Below are 22,664 nucleotides of genomic sequence, written 5' to 3'. Positions count from 1 at the left end.
TTTTAAATAAATTCAATTGCAAGGTGATTCGGACCACCATATACATAATAAAAATTTTTTCTATGTAAAGTTTTAAATTATAGTGAGTTAATCATCTGATAAGCATAAAATAAAATGGATTATCACTAATTTTTATCTTTTGCTAAGTAACGGTAACTAAGGTATATATTTTTAAAGACATAAAACTTAGATAAATATATATTCTAAATAATTACACAAATTTGTACAAACAGCTGAAGAATAAATAATTATCGCTCAAAAGATAAATAATAAATTAAATAACGTCAATACTGCAAATATAAATTATAATTTAATATTGTTGTGTATATTTGGTAAGGATTTAAAAATTATTAGATGTTCCGATGTAGACATAAAACTCTCTGTTACTCTGTATTTACTCTGTGTTAATAAGATATATGAGAAATCGTCCTTAAATAGAGGCTCAATTATTGGTAATTGGCATACTCTAACAGCAGTTCACTAGTTTTTTCCATATTAATATACATTGTCAGGATTTTTTCAGCCATATTCAATGTCCATAGTTTCTTATTACAAATATTATTTATCAACAAAAATTATGAGATGCAACGATATTATAATTATCGAAGTCTGTATTGAAATTTATATTAAAAATTAATTGTTTATATATCAATAGGATTAATAATTTAAAAACTATTTTTTACTTCTGAAACCACAAGTGTTCAAATTTGAATAGTAGCTTCGTTTAAAATATATTTTTACTTTCATTCAAGTTGACTGTATTAAAAGTATTTATTAGTAACTGTAAGAGCGATTTATAACAAAATTTTAGTAATTGTGCAATAATAATTATAGTGTGAAATAATATAAAATAAAATATGATACACGTAATTGGATGAATTTCTAGGTGATGATTATAATATAAAAATAATTAAATATTGTCGCTTTCATTGATTATTAGTCTGAGATTTTACATATATAATTAAAAGAATGAAATTAAAAAAAACACAGTATACAAAATTATTATATTTAGTCCATGTATAAATAAAATAAATGTGCCGCTGAAGAAATTATTATTGATACTACAGGTAAGTGGATGGGGTACAATAATTCCCCTCAACAATAATGCTCTCAACAAAAGTTGCAGAAATTCCAAATGACAACACACGAGGGTAACAATTGTTGCACTATTAATGTGCAATTTCGTTTATTAAATAAAATGAAGATTTTATTTAATATTTCCATATTTTTTAAACAGTTGTATATCATTTAATGAAAAAAGTAAAAATAATTTTTATTTCTTCTGAAATGCCATCTATATTTATAGAATGATTAAGTATTTCAAATTAAAATTAAAAAACTTTATATTTCGTTGTTACATTATATTATAAAAATATAAAAATATCATTATATATTGTATGGAAATTTTATTATATGGAATTTTTGAAATAATTATAATGAATTTATATTTCTAGTTGATGTCAATAAACACGATATCAAGTAAAGGTTTTATAATATAATAATAAAGTGCTTAATTAGGTAATATATGCGGGATAAAAATATAAAATTATTTTGCTTAATAATAGAATTATATAATTTATATAAAATTGTGAATTCAAAATTGAAATTGAGATCTAATTTTTTTAAAGGAATTTATAAATGATGTGCACACAAAAACAAATATGATAATAAATATTATCGTTCATAAAAAAAATCCATTATGTTTAGGGTGATAATCATGGTAATTTTGTTTTTTTCATTTTCTTTTAATATTTCATGTGATGCAAGGGAACACCATATTTAGAAAAAATTTTTATTATATTAATATATTACAATTTATATATCAATATATATATTTATTAATTGTATAAATATATATATATATATATATATATATATAATTTCAAATATTTTCATATATATAATAACCATGAAAAATGCATACATAATTTTTCTATAAATTAATTTTGTGTTGTTCTTTTAATATAAAATTATGTATCTTTTTTTATTCTAGTAAAAATAGAATAGTTTAGACAACATCAAAACTCTACTTTAATTTCTTCCTATATATGGCTAAATGAATTTTAATTCCAAATAAAAAATTAATTATATTATTAGAAACAAAGAGACGAATAGTTGTATTTCTTGAATAAAATATCCATAGCACTGTAGAAACTACGAAGTATCGCTTCAACATTTTTAAGCATTTGAACTACATCTTCATTTGATTAGTTCAAACAATTATAATTAATTACATTTCATTGAAATAAAAATTACAATATTTGATACTGATATAGAACGATCAGTACTGATGTAGAAAATTTTAATCTGTAGAAATAACGACGTAAATGACAATACAACATTTTAATTGAAATTATTAAATTTGAATGATTTAATAAAACTCATTGTTTAACTAATTTTTGAGTTTTAGCAAGAATATTTAACTCATTTTATTGTTTCCGTCAATATTTCGTAACGACGTAGCAAACAGTAAAATATAACAACTTTAATCAAGCACAATACATAACGTACTAAGTAAGTACATTAAGAATTTAGCTCTAATTAGGTGTAAATCAATAATTAATTATTAAATTAACGATTAAATATTAAATGTAAAACAAGAAATAAAAATAATTATATACTTATAATTTTCTTTGATTAAATTCCAATTAACCAAGAAAGCAGGTTAGAACCTTTGATCCCGTAATAATAGAAAATTATTTTTATGCTAAAATTATTGTAATATACTGGATTTAATCGGTACTTAAAAATTAAATATTCATATATTCAAATATTCTAAGAAAAAGCTTTGACAAAACCAATAATTCAATGTAGATAATTTGTTTGCATATACTAATCAATAATAGTAAATATGATATTTAAATCATTAAATATTAATAATATACATTTATTTGTATATTAAATATTAGTAATCGAAATATCATTCTATATATATCAATCTTATTAATACTATATCCAATTGAGAAATTTTATAAGTTTTTAGAATAATAATCTACTTTTGAAATGGATACTGGGGAGTTTATAATTAGGAAACATGTTTTTTTTTCTAATAAGATATATTTTATATATAATACATTTGTGATACTTTAATTAATAATCCATTAAGATAAAATAATATCAAAAATATTCAAAAGTTATAATTTTTATTATTTTATTAAGTAAATTGAAACAGATTATTTAAATTTTTTAATAATATTTACCTATTTAATTTTTGAAGATGTCATCCACTTTATGATACCTTATTTTTTTAATTTTCTTTATTGCACAAAATATTAATAAAATTGAATAATGTTCATCGCTAAAAGATTAAATTTATTTGTAATGGGAATATAAGGGTAGTTTTTAGAAATTTTGTTTAATTATATAAAATACTTTCATAATTTCATTGTAATACTATAATTCTTTATTCTTCTTATAAATTTCTTAAATACTTTTTAATATATTTTTATATTGTTATACTAAAATTAATATTATAACGTCGTAATTATATTTTGTATTCATTAACGAGTTTATATTTTTATAGTACATTTTTTATCAAACCATTACTTAAATTCAAAATCCAACTTCATTGATACAAGTAGTTCTTAATATATAAATTTCTTTTTAATTAATCCATTTTAATTAAAATTTTTTATTTAAGTAAATATGCCATTGTTATATATTTGAAATATGACGATAATGATTAATTAAAAAACGTAAATTTGTAACGATATTCATATTAAATATTCATTTTTGATATCGTTTTGTTCTTAGATAAAAACAACCTATTTCTATATATAGTATTAGACACTTCAATAGGTAACAGAATAATGATTATTTCAATAAAATGAAGTTAACTGTATGAAAGATATTTCTTCATTTGACAATAAAGATCATTATTAATTTCTCAAGTAATAATAATTATTAAAGTTAATATGAAATCTCTAAAAAAATTTATATATTATAGTTCCTTTGTATATTCAAATGTTTTAATTCATTTATTTCTGCAATTTGAGTAAAATCCTACGAATATTATATTTAGTAAGAAATCCAAGAAATTAAATACATCTATATTAAGCAATATTGCAATTTATAAGATTACTGGAATAATTAAAATGAAATATAACATTATTTTTTATTTCTCTCTTCTGTTGTATAACGGTAAGTTGAATATATATTTTTAAAATAACAATAAATTGTTACTTAAAATCAATTTTTACTAACATTGTCTGTATAAATTATGCTTTAATTATATTAAGGAACGTTTGGAAAAAATTTAAGAATTATTGGTGGATCCAATGCAGATGCAAGAGAATTTGCATATTCTGTATCATTTAAAGATTTTGACGAAAATCTCATTGTGATACCAACACATATATGTGGTGGGGCGATTGTTAGTAATCGACATATCCTCACATCAGCTCATTGTTTGTATTCATATGAAGATAAATATAATATGATACAGATCTATACAACAATGGCAGATTCTTATAGCAATAGTGAACCTTATTATCGGATTGAAAATATTATTTACCATCCTGATTTTATTAAATTTATGACTTCGATATACCTTAAAGAAAGTGATATTTGTGTTGTTAAGGTATGTATAATAATATTCATTAAATGTATATTTGTTTAATAAAATTTTTGGTAATTATATATAACAATATTTTATATAAAAAACCACAAATGACAAATATTTTGAAATATTCTATTTTCTTCAAACATTATTGAAAATAAAATTTAAATCATATTGTTTACATTGAGTAAAAATGTAATTTCATTTAAATGCAAGTCAAAATAATATTATTATTATTGAATATGACAATTTTTTCGAATATTAATGTTACAATTTATATAGCTATCGGCTGAATTTTTATAAATGATTATAATGTCGAGTGAGTTATAGGTTTTATTGATTGAATATTTAACTATAGTGGAATTCAAGGTTACACAAATAAATTAATATTTGTTCAGCTTCTTCCCGATATTTATATACTACAAGTTCACTCCGATTAGCTGGTACACGTAAAGATTATTTACTTACAAAAAAATATCTTTATTAGAATATAATGATCATGACCTGTGAACTTAATGAACCCCTTTAAATATATATATATATATATATACATATATATATATACGTATATATATATGTGTTTATTTATATAAATTATGTATAGTGTAATTGTATTTTAATAAATTGAATTGTTTATAGTTAATCTATATTAGAATATAGTGTTTATATAAGAATTTTAGTACATTGTTCACGGTAATTACATTATTTTTACTGGCTTACTAATATTTTTTATAATAATTGTTTAATTAAAAGTTAAAAATAGATCTTATATTAAAGTGTTTGTTCTTTAAATAATAAAAATTGATATTTTAATGTAATAGATAATATATTTTAAATTTCACGTAAACTTATTAGTATTACATTTTTTATATATTTAAATTTGGTATGGGTCAATTATATTTTATATTAAAAAAATTATTTTAAACGAAGCACATTAGATTTATTACATTGCTATGCATGGATGCTTTTACATGGTTGTGTGAGAAATTGAGCAAGGAGAGAGAGAGAGAGAGAGAGAGAGAGAGAGAGAGAGAGAGAGTGAATTAGTTTTTCTGTCTAGTATTCTTAAATATGAACTTTTTATTTTTACAGGTTATTGAAACTATGATATTTAGTTCATATTTAAATAAAATTGATCTTCCATCAACAGATATTACTGAAGGTTCTATAGGTGTTATAACTGGATGGGGAACAACAAAATTTTCGGCTGAATTTTACCCTGAACAGTTACAAACAATCACAATGACAGTTTATGATGGTTGGCACTGTGTTTTTGATTCTCCACTTTTTCTTGATTATGGTCAATTCTGTGCCGTCAATCAACGAGGAGTAGGTCTATGTTATGTAAGATCGCAAAAAATTTGAAGTATTATTTAAAATTGTTTTTAATGAAAAATTATAGTTGAAAAATCTTATACACATTTCTTGATTTTTATTATCGATCATTTATGACAGGAGTGCTAAGTTTTATAATCCGATTAAATTTTTCATTTTATGCTAACGATAATATATGTATTACATGAATATTAATTTATATTTGATTTATTAATTACTTAGGTAGAATTTTATGCAGCAATATATATTCAAATGGAATTTTTGAAAAAATGTATACATTAAATTTGAATTAGATATTTGTATTTTACCCGATTTATAAACCAAATTTAATTAAGAAATTCATTACTCAAAGTAAACCATATCAAGAAATAAATGTTTTCTTTCGTTTTTAGGGTGATAGTGGCAATCCTTTCGTTTACAATAATACACTTGCTGGAATCGCATCTCTTATTCTTCCATGCGCTACAGGGGAACCAGATGTATTTACAAGAGTATATTACCACATGGATTTTATTAAAGAAGCCATGAAAACTTAAAGCTACCTTATGCAACTTGGAGTATAATAAATGTATTTAAAAAAATGTTAAAATATTAAAAATATCGATAATTAAAATAATTTTCATGTTTTGTGTCTTAAGATAAAGATAAGATATCACTGATAAATAAATATTTAATTTGAATTTGTTTTATACTTATAAACTTCATGTAATTTTATAATTAATTTTATTGGCGAAAGTTGTAAAATTATATCAATAATTTTTGTTCTCATTTATTTCATTTCCAAATGCCAAAAAAATGAGGGAACATGATTTGGAACAGTTTTTATAATAACATAAATTTTATATCTTTATAGTATGATTTATTTTTTATTGTTTTATTTTTATTGTTATAGAAATTCAAATATATTATTGAAATTAGAGAAAAAATTGATATAGAAATGATACTCTTATAAAGATCATCTACATGTAAATTTCTCATTCTATTTTATTTTTGATAAAAAATAAAGTTACTATTTTTTGTTGTTTTGTTCTAAAATATAAAGTATGATTTAAAGCTATTTTAATCTTTAAGTACCATGAATTCTTATTTAATTTCTATATTACAGACGATATATACAATACTTAAGCAAGACTTATTTTATACATATCTTAAATTAACATAATAATATTATTAATAAATGTTCATTTTCATAGAAATTTTTATACAAGAGATTCATATCCAATTCAATCTTAAAAAAATTTATTTAAATAGATATTTTTTGGTAATAAACTTTTCTTCGTTTATAGGTAGTTTTCTTCGTTTACAGAGATAGTTAATTACACAATTGCTGGAATTGTATCTTTCAATATTCGATGCATACTTCCATGCATTAATATGATATACTTAATATTAAATACTTAATACATTTATTAGTATATATTGCTAGTTCGATATTATTATTGAAGTATTAGTAAGTTAATATTATACCCGTAAATATACAATAGCTGTAAGGTGTATAAAGTATAAAATTGAAATTTTGTTAAAAATAAATTTAACCTTTATATTTTGTTTTTAAATAATTATATACTCAATTTGATAAAAAATTAAAAATTCAATTATGATATTGAATATTTTTAGTATCTTCAATTATTTTGCATTCAAAATAAATAGTATAAAACGAATATTATAGAAAAAATTTGTTTGAGACCTTAGAAATCTAAATATAATGTAACAGGCAAGTAATCAAAAAGAAAATAATGATTTTTATTGATACGAAGAAATACTTATATATACTTTAATTGATTTTTATAATTATATTGCATTACAATATAATTTTATTTATTTTATCTACATAACTGTTTTATACAGTAAATGCTAAGCGATTAGGAAACTCATAAATGTTTTACTTTAATATAAAAGAAATTAATACGAGCATTACTTTTATACTTAATACTCTAATATATCAATTGATAATCATTATCTTTTGATAAATACGTCGATTTGTCGTATATATTTATTAATAAAATTTTTATAAATTATTCGGTAGATTTAATATTAAATTAGAATAAGCATATTACAATATATTTATATATAATACATGCTGCATATTTTGTTTATAGCAGGTCCTTAAGATAAAAAAAGAATAGTCAATTTGAAATTACATTTCAAATTAATATTTCTATAACACATGTTAAAAAATTATTTTAAATTTAAATTTATCCGACTACAATATCTAGATATAATATCTTTTAGAATAATAGCAATACTTTTGTATTCATTATTTTTATTCTTTTTATATTTTTTAAATATTATTTTTTAAATTGTGGTATTGTAAGTACAATCAGAATTAAAACCTCTTTTATTATATTAATTAAAAAATTCTCAAATTTTTGTAATTTAATCTTTGTGGATACATATTTTGATAAGAAAACTGCCATTATTAGAAAATTCAAATAATACAAACATTTTTTATTCGTTTTTATTAATTGACATATGCATATATCAGTGATATTCAAATAGATTATTAAATATAGAATCATTTTTATTCTTAGTCTATAACAACGCACTTCAATTAAAGTATTAGATAACATTAAAAAATTATTAAAAAGCTGTTTTTATTAATTTTACAATGAAATATATTATCATTTATTTCTATCTTTTGTTTAATCACGGTAAGTCACGTGTGTCACGTGTGTGTGTATGTATGTGTGTCGCTCTCTCTCTCTCTCTCTCTTTCTCTCTGTCTCTGTTTTTCGTTTTCTCCCTCTCTGCCATTCTCTTTCTCTGTCTCATATTCTCTTCCTCTACCCCCCTCTCTCTCACTCTCTTTCTTTCTATCTCTCCCTCTCTGTATATATATATATATATATATATATATATATATATATATATAATATACGCGCGCGTATGTCTATAATAATAGGATATTATAGGATATTATATTATTATAATAAGATAAAAATATATTTTCGCAATAGGATGTTTTGTTTAGCCTTATTATACACTAAGCCAATGCTCTTTTATGTGATTAGATGATCTTAAAAAATATAAATATCATAAATTAGTATAATACAAATATTTATTCTTTTGACTTTATACTTTTTTGAATATTTTATAAAAAATATTGTTATGAAATTAATTCTTAATGCTGTTTTATATACTGATATATAATGAATTCTTTTTTTAAAACAATTTCTTTTGAAGTATATTTGTAATGTTATTTAAGTTTAAGTAAGAACAATGAGCAACAAAAACTTTGTTAACTTTGAACAAATATAGCTGTAAATTTAGCTATTAAAAGTGAAATAAGTAAAAAATTAATTGTATGTTTAGTTGTAAGATTTATACAATTAAATATTTGTTTGATGCATAGCTCTTTTTAAGAAAACTAAGGTAGTAACATCAAAGATAATATCTACTTCGTTGGAACTCTGTTAAATAATTTGATATTAAGTATAGATGACAATAATATATATAAATATAATACAAAGAATAAATAATGGTGTTTAGGTATTTTATGTAAAAATTTAAGAATTATTGGTGGTACTGACGCGGATCTAAGAGAATTTCCTTTCTTTGTCTCAATAAGATATATCAAGGAAAATAAAATTATTTGTGGCGGTGCTATCATTAGTGACCGACATATTTTGACAGCAGCTCATTGTTTACATTCATTTCAAGATTCATATAATAAGCTAAGAATAAATACAGTAGAAACTTCAGCACAAAACCGAACTGGAATAAGTTATCAAATTGAAAATATTTTTTTCCATCAAAAGTTTACTTCAATGATGAAAACAATGTCCATGAACGAGAATGACATTTCAGTTATAAAGATCTAACTGAATAAATTAATTTAAAAAATTAAAAAATAAAATAATACAATTTTCACATTTATAACCTGTTCATTAGTAATTTGATTAATAGATAAACATATTAAAGGCAACATAGATAATTACAACATTATATAATTTAATTACATTACATTAATAATTGTAACATTAAATAATTATAACATTATATAAAAATTATAAAACTTATTACTGTTATTACATAACTAAATAATAATGACTTTATTAAAATACATTTTAATTTTTGAATAATGATTATTTATTAATTTTGTTTTATTTATTTATTTATTTATTTATAATTTATTAATATTGAATATTTATTAATTTCTGTTATAAAAAATTAGCTTCTGTTACATATAGTTTGAAAGTGATATTTTAATTTAATTAATGTATTTAAAATTCAAATTAAGTTAGTTATGGTTTATAGTAGAAAGGTGAATAATTTATGTTTTTAATATAATAGCTACCTTATGAAAGTTCAAAAACTAACTAGGTTTTCGAAAATTAAACAAATTAGTGCTTTGTAAAATTTATAATATCCAATTACTTAGTTTTACAGCAATTATTACAATTAACATCGGATTAAATATTTCAAAGTAAATATAACATATTTTAAATAAAAATTATATTTATGAAATCATTAGTTCATTTTATTCAATATAAATAATGTATGAAATTTAATTACAATATAAGACAATTAATACGTCTGTACATAATTTATAATATTTATATTTGAATGGGTGTTTCATTTTTTACAGTTAGTAGAAACAATTGTATTAAATACATTTATAAAAAAGATTGATCTTCCAATCCGAGATGTTCAGAAAGGAATTTCAGGTATAACTTGTGGATGGGGAACAGTTACATATCCAGGTGACACTATTCCTAATCAATTGCAAACCGTAACTATGACAATTGTAAGTGATCTCCAATGTATTATAAAACTTCCATTTTTACTTCATTATGGTCAATTTTGTGCATTCAGAAATATAGGAGTGGGCTCATGTGTTGTAAGTAATTTGAAAATATGTAAAATTAGTATATAGAAAATCTAATAAATAGATTGATTTTTCAAGAATTCCAGTCTATTTTTGAAATCCCATAATTATTTATTATGTATGTATTATTTAAATAAAACAATAATAATAACAATACATAAAGCAGATATAAATATAATAAATAATTTCAAATTATGAATTTAATTGCACAATATTTTTAAATAAATAAATATGACATTATATTATTCAAGATATTATCTACATAAAATTAATGGAATTTCTTGTGAAAATTAAAATTCTAAAAAATTCAACATTAAACTCTAAAATAAAATTATAAATATTACTGTTAATGTTTTATATTCACATTAAATTTTCTTTCAATATTATATATTTCTTTTAATATTCTAGTTATTACATTGTATGAATATAATTTTATTAAAAATAAAGAATTTATTATAAAATAATTGCAATTTATAATAAATAAATTCATGAAACTATTTATTTTATACTTAAATATATGATTAATTCGTTAAAAACGTAAAATTAATTTATAATACTTATTAAAAATTCGTAATTATTAATAATAAAATTATCTTTATTTTTAGGGCGATTGCGGTGGTCCTTTAGTATATAATAGTAAAATTATTGGAATCATATCGTTTTGTTTTCCATGCGCAGCTGGTATACCGGACATATTCGTAAAAGTATATTACTACTTGGATTTCATTAGGAAAGGGATGTCAAGTTAATGCTATCATTAACAAAACCAATTTATAAGAATATTATAATTAGTATAAATGTAGATAATTTAGAAAATTTGTTGAATAATTAATTATATTAAATTTATAATTGGTTCTTAATGTAATGATTATTTATCTTACAATCAATTGAAAGTAATCATATTAAATAATAATATAATACTATTGATTAATATTACATACATATATTTTATATACTGATGATATTGTTTTACAAATTTCGCAATTAAAATTTGTAATTCTATATTTGCATTTAAATTTACTCTCTGAGCATACACATTGTACATTTATTACTGCTATAAATACTTTTACACGTTCAATTTATTTTATTTATTTATTTACCTTTATAATTTATATTTTTTATTCCAGAATAAATATTGAAATATTTTCAAACAATTCAATAATAAAATATTTTATTATATTGATTAGAAAGTTCGTTCAACATTTTATAATTATTTAAAATTTACTTATTATCTTACCATAAGAATATAATTTACATATTTTTTGGTAACGTCTACATACCAATTAATATATAAATATATAAAAAAAAACAATGAAAATAAATATTTAAATTTCTGAAATATAATTTGGTTAGTATAATATTTAAAGTCCAAAATATAATAATCTTAATTTTAAATAATGTACACATTTTTTAATGTAATGAGTACTTATAATATTATTACTATTAGACAGATCTATTTAATGCAATTTTGAATCAAATTATATTTAAAGATAATAATTAAAATTATTAGATTGTCAGAATATGATATAATAATTGAAATGACTAAACAGTAAAATAAAAATGCGAAGAATCCTTAAAACCAAATAAAAATCAAAATTTGGATCCATTCTATTAGAAAAAGTAATAATTATAATTAAATTGTTTGTTTTTAATTTTATTGACTTCATATATATATAATAAAAATATATAATTCTGCATCAAATTTCGAGATTTATAAATTCATTATTAAAAAAATTGATTCAGAAATACAATAGTGGCTTATTATATTTAAATTATGTAGGCAAGGTAATATGTATTTATAATAAAGTATGCTGTATTTAATAACATATTTCTAAAGAGTTAATTCGCATAAAATAATATAAATTGAAAATAAGTTGCAAAAATTCAATGAAATTTGAAATCAATTAAAAAAATCATATTTAATATATAATATTTTTAAAAAATATTATATTATTTATGTACTCAACTAATTATAACTACTTTTAATTTTAACGTAGTATATTTATTCTAGTAAGAAGACAAGCTATTTTAAATATTTCGTAATACTTAGAATATAAAATTAGTAAAATATTTATCTATTAATGTTATCTATCAATTTCTTGAATAGAAAAAAATGTTTTTTCAACGTCTAGAACATATTAGGTATTCTGAAGATGGTTATATTTGGAAAAATACTTTTTAGAATATATTATTCGTCTGAACAAAATTAATTTAAGTTAAAGATATAAAAGTTAATTTAAAATTCAATTTAATAATATATGTCAATGAAATGTGAATTGTGAATTAGCAAAATAACACCACATTTATTAAAGTATATTGTTGTGAAAAAAACAAAATTTGTAATTCACCTTTTATATTAAAAAGTGATATTTTATTTGCTGTATATCGAAACAATTGCTGAAATAAATACGAATAAATATTCAGGTTAACGCATGTATAAAATAATTTTTTTAGTAAAATTGTAATAGAATGAATTAAGGTAATCAGAATAAATTCAACGTGACTATAAATTAAGCACTTTAATAAATAATTTTTTTTAAGATTTTTGTATTAATTTTATATTAATATATAATACAGATATATTTAACTTAAGTCATTATTATATACTCTGGTATTACAAAAATGCTATTAATTCGTATTAATTTATGATAACGATTCAAAGCAAAGTATTCTAGCGATTCGTGTGTAAATATCTATTAAATGCAATATAAAACGCAAAATTTTGAAAAAAAATTAGGTTAAAACAGTTATAATATATAATATTTCTCAGATAAGAAAATATGTAAAATATATTAATATATAAAAGTAAAAAAGCTTATTTTAAAATATTACTTATACAGTTTATCGATCAGTTATATAATTAAGATTGTATTATACTAATATTGTATACATATTAATATTTAATGTTGATAGCGTTTAATAAATTTAATAAAAATTTTCAAAATTAAAATTGTTAAAATATAATCATTGCTAGTAAATAAAATGATCAAATTATTAATATAGTAATTATAACCTATATTTAATTATTTATAAATTAAATATAATTATTTATGATAAATACAGTTATTATAGTTATAATAATGTTAATACAGATATAAATATTACAGTATTCTTAAGCATATTCAACCAATAATAAATTTGTTGTGAATAAATAATTTAACCTTCATATTTCAATTTTTATTCAATTTATAATAAAATCTAATAATAAAGTCCAATATATTATAATAAAATTTATATCTTATTGACAAGAAACAGTGATATTTTTAATTATCACTCGAGTGACTTAACATGATTTGAAATCAGTGCACGTTTTTCTTTCAGAAACGGCAAATATATGTTTAGAAAATAAGATCTATGCGATAAAGAAATAGTTTATGTAAGGAATATTCACAATGGTATATTATTATATTAATCTTTTTATTGAAAAATGTTTGTTATTATAAAATTATAAAAGCACGTTCTTCAACATTATAACTTGTACAATATATTGAACCTTATTATTTTCTAATTAAATAAAATTTAATTATAGTTTACGAAAATGCAATTATATTTTTTATGTAAACGCAATAAATACATTAGTCCAAAAATAACTAGTTATAATTATTAAATATTTACATTATTATATAATCGAGTGAGAAAATAAATATTAATAATCCTAAATTCTTGTAAAATTAAATATTTAAATTCCAATATCACTTATTTTTACGAAACTTGAATAAATATAAGATTGTTATGTTTTTTTTAAAATGTATTTTTCTTATACTTAAATATACATTTTCTTACAAAACATTACATATTTAACCTACGTCATTATAAGTCATATCTTAAAACTATTTTATAAAATTTGTTTTATTTTTATATTTAGCATTATGTGAAATACTTTCTTACCTTTATTATAGAAAAAGAAAATCTATTCAATGTACTCATTACAGTTTAAAAATTTATATTACTATGAAAAATCTAATTTATATATATATATATATATATATATATATATAATAGTATCACTTTATTTAATGGACAGAATATATTTCGGTGAATAACATGAGCTTACAAATTTTTGCCTTGTATCCTGAGCTTAGTGCATTTTCTTTGAATTCTCACATCCACTATAAGTTTACTTTGACTCACATTAATTTCGATGTTGTTTCTGATTATATTTTATGCTCCATAATCTATTTCGTCATTTTTAATTACATTCGTTATATATTCGATTTTGTAAATATGAATAACTAAAATGCATACTTTAATAAATTTTGTATTATTATAAAAAAAACAAAACACCACACATGTATATTATGACTAGATAAGTATATATTATAATGGCTTTATTTAAGTAAATATTTTTAGTTAAATTCTGTCGTTATTGTAACTTGAATACAACAAGGATTTATATGATTGATGAGTTTTATTAGTTATCAATATGTAAATATTAATAAAAAAAACCGCAGGATTTTAAAATTTTCTTATTCATTAATATTCAAATGAAAATGAAAACGATTATGGATAATACTTGCTATTTAATACATTTCATTGTTTCGTTCATACTCATCAATTGCTCATCAACATGAACATTTCAATCTAGTCTACAAGTCATCTGTGGCTATTATTCAGGTATTTGTGTTATTTCCATCTCTGTAAAATTTTCTTTATTCAATCTAAATATTTTTAAATAGATTACCCAAATCAGTTATATTATTATTTTATTATTTCATATTCTTTAAATTTGTTGAGATCAATTTTTTTATAATTCATAATGATATATTAGTGAAACTCATTAATTTGAAGTTTAATTTTTTTATAATAATTTAACGAAAAAATAAAAATAGCAACAATATTATTTTGATATTTTTAATTATAATATAATGCATTATAATACACTTATAATATATTGTATATATATATATATATATATATATATATATATATATATATATATATATATATATATAAGCTATAAATTTGCCAATAACTGTATCGATATAATGAAATAATTTCAATCAATTCTTACTTTGCATGTGAACAATAATCTTATCATTTTTTACTTAGGAATATTTAAGAAGATTATCAAAGCAAATATTTGTTAAAGCAAGCATAATTAGTAAAAATTGTATTTTACCTCAATATGAGTGCACCTATATAAAATTGTTCATTCGATTAAAATTAATCTAAAATATATTTGATCGAATACGGATACTAAAATGTATGTGAGCATTTTAACTTATTTCTGTATAGCTTTAGTTGGTAGGTAAGAGCTTTAATTTGTATTATTATGTATAATACCGTAAAATAAATTTTTTTTATTAATTATTGTTTTTATGTCATTCCTTCTCTCCCACATATTTTCACGATGATTCACTCACTGACTCTTTCTCTCTCTCTCTCTCTTCTCTCTCTTGATACCCCCTCTCTCTCGCTCTTCTCTCTCTTTATCCTCTCTCTTTCTTGATCCCCCCTCTCTCTCTCGCTCTCTCTCTCTCTTTCTCTTATAATATAAAACTGTCTCTTACTTTTTCTTCTATATTATGTCTCTATGTAACCATCGATAGGTGACAAAATATTTAAAACTAAAAAATTAGTTGCATCTACCCTCAAATTAAAAATTTGTATGTATCGATAATAAGTAACAGTAAGTGTTTAAAAGGATTCCAAATTGTTAAAGTTAATATATGATTTATATCTCAAACATTAATATTGTAAAATCTATGTTGTCGCTATTTAAGTTACCGGATATTCAATCAAATTTCATATTTTTTATATTTTTAACAGTTATTGAAATTGGTCAAAATAAATTTGTTGCTTGAGAAATGTAAATCGTTTTCAGATTGATAAAAATCTCTCCTTTAGAATAATAGAATCAACTCAAATATTTTACATAAAATTATTATTAAAACTTGATACTCTACAATGGTATACCATAATATAACATAATCTATCATGGTTATAATATAGTTATAACGTTAGCTAAGAATAATTATAGCAAATTTATGCAAATAATATTTACCATTTGTTCTTCAATACAATATACATAAAATAGCCATTATATTTTCTAGTTTGAAATCTTATTTAATTTCTAATTTTATTCGATCTTTTTATATAAAAAATAAAATACATATTTATCAAATGTCCCGCTTTGTGTATTTTTAATATTAATTTAAATTAATTTTTAATAAGTGGTTTTCTAAATCATTTTCACACTATTTATTATTCGACTATTTTTTTTCAATTCTGTACCGCTTTGTATTTTTTATTTAAACTATTACTTTTTATATTTATATATTAGGAAAACATATTTTTATACATAAACATTTATTACATTGACATATAATATTATATATTTGGTGTTTAGAAAATGTTGTACAAAATGTATAATTTTAATGATATTATAAATAAGTATGATCAAACCCAAATATTATTGTTTTATTAAATATTTTCTTTTATATTTATGCTTTATGGATTATATGTTATTGTACTATTTTATATTATAAAAATATTTTTATAATAAAATTGTATTTAATATAAACCAATATCACGGTTTTAAATTTTCAAGGTGTTTTTAGTAAATCAATAAGAATCATGGGTGGTAATAATGCAGATATAAAAGAATTCCCGTTTTTAGTATCTTTGACATATATCGACGACAATAAGCATACGTGTGGTGGTGCAATTATTAGCAATTATCACATTCTTACGGCAGCTCACTGCCTTTTCAATAAACATACGGACAACGACTATTTAGTAATTTATTCTGGAAGCACTAGTTTGAAAATTCGTTCTGGATATGAATATCGATTAAAACAGATTTTCATTCATCCCGAATTTAATGGCAATAAACTGAAGGAAATGATGAATCGACACGATATTGCTATTATAGAGGTAGGTAAAAATATTTTATATTTTTAAGGTTTATGTTGAAAAGTTGTACTAATTTAGAATTTATATAAAAACGTAAGTATTATTTGATAAATAAATTAAAAATAATGTAGATTTTAATGATTTCCATTAATTATAATACATGTATACTTGTGTTATATTTTAATGAAAAAATCAAACTAATTTTTTACGATACTCTAGAAAGAACATGTCGAATTTTCAACAAATAAGGTTGTTCAAAACACAATTACTAATTATAGGATATAAATGCACATGTTACTCGAGCATTCATATCGAGAGATATATTTGGCAAATTCGGGCTCGATGTATTGTACAAATCGCGAGAGAATCATCTACAATGCCACATAATACTTAGTTAAGTGCAACTTAAGTTCGTTGCTGCGATTATCTAGTTGAAAGAGCTTAGACATTTTGAACATTTCAAGTGTTTCTTCTTACATTAGTTAAGAGTTTTCAGTACTTGCTTCCTCGAACTTTTATCCTAATATTCTAATAGTAAGTTTTATCTTGGACCTCAGCCAGTTCAACTGAATTTTGGTGACTCTAGAAGCTGCTTTCAATGCCTCTATTTGATTTTATATGTCCACTTATTTGATTTTATTTTGTCCAAAATAGAAATTTTTTAATACAAAACATTAAATGTATTATGAATTATTATGCATTTATATAACTAATTAAATTCTCTGACTACTACAGTAAATAATATTTTCTAGAATACAACAACATATTGACATCTAACATATATATATATATATATATATATATATATATATATATATATATAACTTATTTATTATAAATTTAAGATCTATCAATTACAAGACGTAAGCAATATATATTTTAGGTATTTCCATATTATTCATATTAAAACGTGATACTTTTTATCGAAATGAATATATAAAATTGTTAACATTCTTATAATTTTTTTCTTTGTACTGTTCAACATAATTTTTAATTGAAATAAGTCTTAATGAATATCCTAGAGGAATTCCAAGTATTTATATGTAAAATTTCCTTGAATTATTTAGCGTATTACTGTGTAATTGAATCTTTTCATTAATTTCATTAATTACTTTATTCTAATACTAAATTATTGTTAGAAGTTATTATTATTATATCTAAAACTAAGTTTTCCTAATGTCTATGAAATTCTGGTTTTTATACATTCATTTAATGAGCTACTCATGGAAATTGGAATTGATGGGCTCTTTAAATATTTCTTCACATTTAAGAATTTGTAGAAAAATCGAATAAATATTCTAAAATCATATAATATAAGTCTACAGTGACTAAATAAATAATTTTGAAAATAACATTTTCGTATCTTAAAATTACTATTGTATTATTATGTATAATGTAATTTATAAATTTACTAACTACAAATGAATGTTGGCATATATATAGAATTTATTTCAATATGTCTTATTAGTTAAAATTTTTTGCAAAATTAAACCGAATTAAAATATTAAATATTCCTATTATTAATATTTTCAATTAAATCGATATTAATAATATAGGTGGAAGGTTTTATTGAATTTAACGAGTACCAACAGAAAGCACGACTTCCAACAGAAAATGTTTATGCAAGTACAATCGCCACAATTGCTGGTTGGGGACTTTTAGACTTTCCGTCAATATATTATCCAGAAAAACTCCAAAAAACTTCATTGAAAATTCTTGACAATTCTATATGTAGAAAAAAACTGCCCTTTAATATTCACGAAGATCAATTGTGCGCATTTGAGAAAATAGGGGTTGGCGTATGTGTTGTAAGTTTTTGTAATTTTACAGTTTTAAATAAATTGGAAACTATAATCACAAATTACGTAACTGTAAATAAAAAAATTAAGTTGGCACAAGATAATTTGAAAAGAGACATAATTTTTTTAAATCATCCATTTATAATTTCCAAATAGTTTTGATTTATTTTCAATAATAGTGTGTAAAACCTAATAAACAATATAACTGAAATGATATAATTTTAAATAAATAAATAATTTAAACTAATTTAAAACTATATTAAACAACAATAATTATGTTATAAAAAAATAATTATATTCTAATAATTTTATAGGGGGACAGTGGTGGTCCACTTATTCTTAACGGTGAAGTAATCGGGGTTATTTCAATTGGTCTCCCATGTGGTCAAGGTATACCAGATGTATTTACGAAAGTATATTCATACCTCGATTTTATTAGATCCATTATTGGAAATTAGCATATTATAAATGTATAGGTATAATAGTATACAAGAATTTAAGTTATTTTAATAAAATATATTTTTAATAAATACCAGGCTTATTTTAAAAGCTAGAAACTTAAATTGCAATAATAAGTATAATCAAATAACTTAAATGTTATCAATTAAAGTTATTATATTATTTATTTGGAAACAAGAAAACCAAGAGAATATTCAGATTATTTAACTGAATTTTTTAATATATTTTTATATGTAAACATTCTTTGAGTAAAAAATAACGTTGTAGTTCTTTATAAACTCACATACTTATCAATGTTACATTTATTTTTTATTTTTTAGAATTTCTATGTATTATTTAATTTTGCAGTTTTATATGAAAAAAAAACCCTAATCTTATTTATATAAAAGCATCATTATTTTTGGAAACGAATAAAATTAAAACTTTACTTTAAATATGGCATAATTATACAAAAATTATTTTATGTGAATTGTATGAATTTATATTAATTATATTTGTCAATTAATTTATACGATCAAATTATTCTTGAGCAGGCGTCCACTGCATCATTGAATGCTAATTCATCATCCGAAAATAAACACTTATTTTTTACAATTGTTTTGTTTAAGTATTGGATTTTGTATACAATTTGTAACAGATAATTAGTTTCATTAATCTCAAATTAAGCTCAATATATAAAAATTGTACTCAATAACAATTCTATACTGGGTAATAATTATAGTACTCTTTGATTTTTACTAATTAACTGTCATTATGAGTATTTTACTTATTTACTTTACCTGATTATATACTTTACTTATTTTATATTATATAAAAATATCCTTACTCTATTTATTGTGTATTAGAAAAACAAAATTAAAATTAGCAGGAATAAATTTCTATTAGAACTCTAACGCAAAGCTGATTGAACAAAAATATATTATTGTTAAACACCAATTTTTATTCTTTGAAATACACTATATAAGTGTTTTCATTGTATCCTGATTGCATAGTCCAATGTTAACGAAAGTAATATATATATGAAAAAATTTGCAAAGAAATTATGCAATATATAATAATTGATATACATATGGTATATTTACAAGCATTTCGTTATATATATTTTTCAAAAATATTTTTCTGATTAATAACATTACAAATCATTCATTCATACTTCGTAATTACGCTACTTTATCATCTATTATTTATAATAATCATTTAAACATAAATATTACATTTAAACATACATAAATCATTTATTATTATATTATGTGAGGATCTTCAATTACAAATTTAATAAAAAAGTAAAAAAGATAGTATTATTGATTATACGTTATTAGTATTACTGTGATAGTATTATATATCGATAGGAGTTACTACTTAAATGAAAAGTTTTAAAAAATATTAAAAGACTGATTTTTATATATATTAGAATGAAATGGTGTGTTTAATTGTCATATTATTTAGTTATATTTAAGATATATTAATTATATTATAATAATATGTTAATAATATGTAACTTCTAAGATTGTAAGATATTCAAATTGAATGTCCGTGGTCTTTTATGGTGTTTTATTTAATTAAACGTAAAAATAAAAATAGTAATTTATGAATTTTAATTCAAAATCTTTACTATTATAGAATATTCAATTATAAAGAGAATTAACTTTTATATAATTTGATTAGACATTTGAATTTAAAATCGATTTTTTAAAATTACTACGTGACTAACAACTTTTTAGAATTACAATATAATAAGTTTGTTCTTATATTCAATATTATTTTTCAATAAAATGGATGTTCTACATATATTCTATTATGTAGAAATACTATTACTATTTATTAGAATTATATTATATAATTTAAGAAGTTATTTCAAGTAGATAAATTAAATCGGTAATATTATTTAGCAAATATATAATAGTAATACAATTGCTTATGTAATTTTTTATAGATTGACATATTATAAATTGATAGAAATTCAATTTATAGAATACACTACAGACTAGTAATAAATAGCAATCTTAAGGGATCTTAAGGGACAGTATAGATAATACGAATGTCAATTTAATTATCCTTTATTTGGGGTGGCACAATTTATTAAACCCTAAAAAATTTAATTAGTATTTATTATTGTTTTGTTTGTTGATAATAATATAAAAAATAAATGGACTTCAATCGATGATACTACAATTGATAGAAATTATATAATTAGGTATATTTAAACGAAAAATATGTGCTGGATTATATTGAATATTATTTATTATTATTTTTATTTTATTTCTATTAATACTCATAATATTAAAACATCGTGCAAATGAATATTTTTCAATGATATATGCTTTGATTGTTGTATTTATTTTAATTGTATTATGTTGCAAAAAATATAAATAAGATAGCCACGTAATTCATAATCATCATCTATACTTTCAAACATTGGCACGTTACAATTATTGCTTTGTATTGCACTGCGACTAGAACTTGACACATTCAATAATTTATAGACGCTGCTAAATAGATATTTATATATTCAATCGTGTAAGCTAATTATTAGACCTGAATTTGACTTCAATTAAAAATTATAGGGCTATGGCATAATTAAATTAAAGCAAGCGACCAAAAATATGCAAAAAATGACATTAAATTAAGTTCAAATCATATATCTTCAGCGAGTATAAGCAACTAATATTTTATACTTAACTTGTTAACATAATTCTGCTTTCATGTAAGAAATAGTATTTTCATGAATTCTAAGATGCATGCTTGAGCAAATCCCAGATCAAATAGTATATGCATATAGTTATGTATTATTGCTTAATGCATCTAAAGTTAGAAAAATTTTATCTGGACA

General features: G+C 20.7%; 3 protein-coding genes across 4 annotated transcripts; all 3 read left to right on the top strand.

The window, feature by feature from the left end:
• The first annotated feature begins 4,107 nt into the window (after window positions 1–4,107).
• On the top strand, window positions 4,108–6,429 carry LOC105365740 (chymotrypsin-1-like). Its single transcript, XM_011503974.1, has 4 exons — window positions 4,108–4,140; window positions 4,239–4,579; window positions 5,651–5,902; window positions 6,286–6,429. Exons 2-4 carry the CDS (start codon window positions 4,436–4,438, stop codon window positions 6,427–6,429), a joined length of 540 nt encoding a protein of 179 aa, XP_011502276.1. The 5' UTR covers window positions 4,108–4,140; window positions 4,239–4,435.
• Window positions 6,430–6,628: 199 nt separating this feature from the next.
• LOC105365739 (chymotrypsin-C-like) lies at window positions 6,629–9,714 on the top strand (the record flags this gene model as incomplete). The annotated part of the gene is given in 3 exon segments (XM_011503973.1): window positions 6,629–6,711; window positions 9,206–9,207; window positions 9,383–9,714. Coding segments are annotated over 3 exon segments (417 nt in total), but the record flags the coding sequence as incomplete, so codon positions are not given.
• A 6,157-nt stretch (window positions 9,715–15,871) lies between these two features.
• On the top strand, window positions 15,872–19,893 carry LOC105365680 (chymotrypsin-2-like). 2 transcript variants are annotated; one of them, XM_011503908.1, is made up of 4 exons: window positions 15,872–15,965; window positions 17,272–17,597; window positions 19,133–19,384; window positions 19,690–19,893. In XM_011503908.1, the coding sequence occupies exons 1-4, from the start codon at window positions 15,923–15,925 to the stop codon at window positions 19,831–19,833; spliced, it is 765 nt and encodes a 254-aa protein (XP_011502210.1). In that variant the 5' UTR covers window positions 15,872–15,922; the 3' UTR covers window positions 19,834–19,893. The 2 variants fall into 2 exon arrangements, with proteins under 2 accessions (XP_011502210.1, XP_011502211.1); XM_011503909.1 differs by having other exon boundaries at window positions 15,899–15,969.
• Window positions 19,894–22,664: the final 2,771 nt, after the last annotated feature.

Source organism: Ceratosolen solmsi, unplaced genomic scaffold (genome assembly GCF_000503995.2).
Source record: "Ceratosolen solmsi marchali unplaced genomic scaffold, CerSol_1.0 scaffold53, whole genome shotgun sequence".
Taxonomy (NCBI): domain Eukaryota; kingdom Metazoa; phylum Arthropoda; class Insecta; order Hymenoptera; family Agaonidae; genus Ceratosolen; species Ceratosolen solmsi.
This window is presented reverse-complemented; position numbering and strand designations above follow the sequence as displayed.